This window comes from Corythoichthys intestinalis, chromosome 12 (assembly GCF_030265065.1).
Source record: "Corythoichthys intestinalis isolate RoL2023-P3 chromosome 12, ASM3026506v1, whole genome shotgun sequence".
NCBI classification, from domain to species: Eukaryota; Metazoa; Chordata; class Actinopteri; order Syngnathiformes; family Syngnathidae; genus Corythoichthys; species Corythoichthys intestinalis.
The window spans coordinates 25796046-25799985 of NC_080406.1; the positions used below are offsets into that span (position 1 = coordinate 25796046).

A 3940-nucleotide genomic window follows, 5' to 3' on the forward strand; every position below is an offset into this window, starting at 1 on the left:
ATTTGATGATTTGGGATTTCAAAAAATGCTTAACAAAGATAGCCTAAACAACATCTTCGTTTCTATGTGATGGATTATGTGTCATGTGTGTGAAAATATGAACAAAAAATATAACGTAACCTTTTAGTTAAAAATAAAAAGTAACAGAATTTGGGTGATACACAACTGTGGTTTAACAAAAAACAAATTAAGAATTTTTCAGATGCAGACAGACATTTGATGTAGTACAGACACTGTTTGTGTGTGCATGTGATTTCAAGGCTCTGGTTCAAATAATTAAAATCAATTCAATTTGGCATGTCAGTTTTTTCTGAATTTCAGACATTCTGTGATTATTGAGGGTAAGAAGTGTCTACGAATAGTAAATTGCTGAACTTGATCCAACAGAAGAGTTCTAACGACTTCCAGTCTCAATCAATAAGACTTTCCAAAAAAGGAAATGAATTAATGGTTCATTAATTAAAAAGAGAGCACGTGTGTGGTAGTGTTTCATGGTTAATTTAAAAATATTGAATGTTCTAAAATTTGCTCAGAAAGTCTGTGTTGTTAAATGTTTGTATTTTATGAGATGAACCACAGGTGTTAACGAATAGTAGCTGACATAGGTCCTTCAGAAAATGTTTTTTTTTTTAAATAAATAAATAACCGCACACATTGGTGATGACTGAAAATTGATGTTTTGAAATTTATTTTAAACGCTTGGTTTAATTTTGACAGAAATTTTGAAATTCAGAGGTTTATTGATAATAACTGAAACGTGCTAACACAATTTGTGTGTCCTTTAAGGCTCAGCTTAAAAAATTAAAATGCTATAAAATTACACATTGAAAAGATTGAGAAAATCAGAAATTATCGGGGAGGGGAGTTTTCGTATTTTAGAAAAACAAAATGACTCCACAATTATTGTAATTGGCTAATATTTTAGCGAGTTCCACTCTAGCAGTCATTTTCCAAAAGATTTTTTTTTTTTTTTTAATTAACGGGGCATAAACATATTTTTAACTGGAAAGCTTGGTTAGGCCGAAGCTATTATTAATAATGGAGGAAGGGGCCACTTGAGGGCTTTTTACAGTTATCTGTTGAGTGACGTGTCCTCTCGTTGGTCCGGCGACGGCACGGAGGTCTTGCTGAGCACGGCCGCCGAGTAGGGCAAAAATCCACTCTCGGACCTCTGTCCCGAAGCCGTGCAGGTGAAGTCGGCGCCGGCGGCCCTGGAGCCCAATGCGCCAGCCGCCTGGCTGCTGTGGCAGCTGAGACACGAGCACGGCGCGCCGGAGGACGGAGCCCCGACCGCCGCCGCAGCAGCAGCTGCCGCCGCCGCAGCGGATGCCGCCGCAGAGCTGTTGAGGCCTGCCGGCGACTGGTAAAGTCCCGGGTGGCGGAAGCTGCACAGGAGCTCCGGCCGGGAGTAGGGATGCGAGAGGGCGCGGAAGGTGTCGAGGGGGCGAATGGAGGTGGCAAAAGGCGACGAGGCGGCCCCCGAGGCGGCTGCGGCCGCAGCAGCAGCCGTCACGCCGACGTGCGGGTAGTAGTGCAGAGGCATGTGGGAGTGGAACGGGTACGGAAGGCTCCCCGTGGCTGCAGCGTGGGTCATCATATAAGTGTAGAAACTCGGGTCTGCCGGGTGGGGCCACGACATGGCTAACCTCTGCCTCTTGTCCTTCATGCGCCTGTTTTGGAACCACACCTGCCACAAGGAAACACATCACATAATTTTCTTTTTTTAATTTATCGTTTCATTTTTAAACACCATGCATTAGAGCAAGAACGAGAAAAGAATATTATTGCATAAACTACGTAAATTGACGTTTCATTGTATTTATTTCTAAATTCACTACGAGTTAAATATTTTCTGAAAACTAAGAGAATGTAGCAAATTGCAAAATTATCACACGTTTAATCGGGAACAAAAAAAATAATGATGGCCGCAGGAGAAGTAAAAGGAAATAGCATGCCTATTTGATTTGATTTTAAAAACCATGTTGAAATGGCCAAATTTCGTGATTTCTTCTTTCATTCTTAAATACATGACCAATTGACTGCATTTATTGAATTAATTGAAAACTAAAATATTTCAAACTACATGCAACAAAAAATCCTTACTTTTTAAATACCCGATTAGAGGAGTATTTGCAAAAAAAATGTTGGTGAAAAAAACAACAATCAGAAACTACTAAAACCATTACTTTGGATTGTTTTTGATATAATCTCGAATTTACCTAATCACGGACAGCTTTTTAAAATTCATTACAACAGGAACAAATTGATCTAAAATTTAAAAAAAAAAAAAAAAAAAAAAAAAAAAAATGCAGCTATTTATCTATATTCGTGATTGTGCTAATACCTTTATTGTAGTTTCAGGCAGATTTAAAGCAGCCGCCAATTCACATCTTCTGGGCCGGGAGACGTAATTTTCCCGGTAAAACTCCTTCTCCAGCCGGCCGATTTGCTCCCTGGTGAAGGCAGTGCGGTACCTCCTGACTTGATCCGCGCTGGAGTTGTTGTTCGACGCCCCCGTGGAGTTTCCGTTCATACCGGACAGAGAGCTCGAACTTGTATTGGACGAGCCAGAGTCGGAATAACCTTGAAAGAATAAAATTGTGGATTAGTTTTTGATAAATTACAAGCTAGGGCCTATTTTACAAGATTAAATTGTTTGATCGAAATTTTACTCGTGGTAAATTCTATAATAGCAATTTATTTTGTCTTCTATACCTTTATTGTTTTCCTTGTGCTGGCTCGGGGAGCGATGCGCGGGGCATCCCACTTCCACATCACTGTTGATGTCTGATTCCTGGGAAACTTCCGAATACAGGCTCATTTTCTTCCGGCTCTCCGACGACGAAATGTCCGCCGAGGGGCTGTGCTCGCTGCCCTGGTGTGACCCGAAGAGGCTGTCGATCTCGAACTTGCCTTTACTCGGCATGTCCCCGAGGCTCCCATGCAGGGACGCTGAGGTGATCCTCGGACTGAGGCGTCCTCCGTGCTGGGAGTTCTCCAGGGCCTCCAGCACGGAATTCCCGGCCGAATCCGCGAGCCTCTTGGCGGCCACTGGACTGTGCAACCCTCTCTCCATCAGTATCATCTCCTTTCTTATCCTCTCCATCATCAAGGCGTGCAAGGATGAAGAAAAGGAGGAGGAGGAGGTAGAAGAAAAGTGGTCCTGCACGGGACAGAATGCAGGAGCTCAATCCGCATGCAAGTGTCTCTGCAATGTCTCTAAAGCTTTTTATAAGCAAGATGCAATAAATGGAAGAAATGGAGGAGAGAGCGCTCAAAATGTGCCTCGCATCCTCGCCTGCACGCCGGCAATATGTCATTCATCCCCCCAAAAAGCTTTCTGCGGGCTGACGCGGCTCCAATGATCATTTATTGTAACAGGTTTATAAGCAAATAAATAGGAGAGGGTTGTCAGTTGATGATGGAGGCGGCCTTCGGTCAGACGAATAATATCCAAGAGGAGAGCAGAAGAGAAGTGAGTGAGGAGTGAGGGCGCCCCTCACCAGCTCTTTGGCCTCCTGGCTGCTGGCTCACATTGACAGTCTGATTCATCAAATGAGCGCTGCAACATTTCCCTCTTCATTTAGGAATATTATTATGCTTTGATTCTCTATTGTTTCCTCCCCTCGTCGCCCAGTTGGCCCTCCCCTCCTTTCCAAGCCTTTATTGTTACCATTTTAGTTGGCGTTGCTTTATTTTAGGAGTGTGCCAGTTTCTTGCATCAGGTTTTTAATACTCATTTCTTTTTTAAAAGTTGTATACATGCCGCGCCCTTTTTAACGTTTTTATATGTTTAGAATGAGTTACACTATTTGCACATGCATCTGAAAAATTCATGTATTTTTCATTTTACTATATATTATTAAATATTCGAAATACCCTTACATTATCCTCCATTGTTCAAGCTTTGTAATATATTTGTCTTTTAAAATAATATAAA

General features: G+C 42.1%; 1 protein-coding gene across 1 annotated transcript; it reads right to left on the reverse strand.

Annotated features, from left to right (window-relative positions):
- Positions 1 to 1072: 1072 nt before the first annotated feature.
- evx2 (even-skipped homeobox 2) lies at positions 1073 to 3109 on the reverse strand. Its single transcript, XM_057853455.1, has 3 exons — positions 2716 to 3109; positions 2345 to 2583; positions 1073 to 1687 (listed from the first exon to the last, which is right to left on the reverse strand). The coding sequence occupies exons 1-3, from the start codon at positions 3107 to 3109 to the stop codon at positions 1073 to 1075; spliced, it is 1248 nt and encodes a 415-aa protein (XP_057709438.1).
- Positions 3110 to 3940: the final 831 nt, after the last annotated feature.

What these genes read in the sequence shown, in the direction of transcription:
- evx2 (XM_057853455.1), bottom strand. Translation starts at nt 3,109, where the DNA reads ATGATGGAGAGGATAAGAAAGGAGATGATACTGATGGAGAGAGGGTTG. An exon ending in GCACAAGGAAAACAATAAAG is followed by an intron (nt 2,584 to 2,715) that starts GTATAGAAGACA and finishes TATTCTTTCAAG; the next exon opens with GTTATTCCGACTCTGGCTCG. An exon ending in TGCCTGAAACTACAATAAAG is followed by an intron (nt 1,688 to 2,344) that starts GTATTAGCACAA and finishes TCCTTGTGGCAG; the next exon opens with GTGTGGTTCCAAAACAGGCG.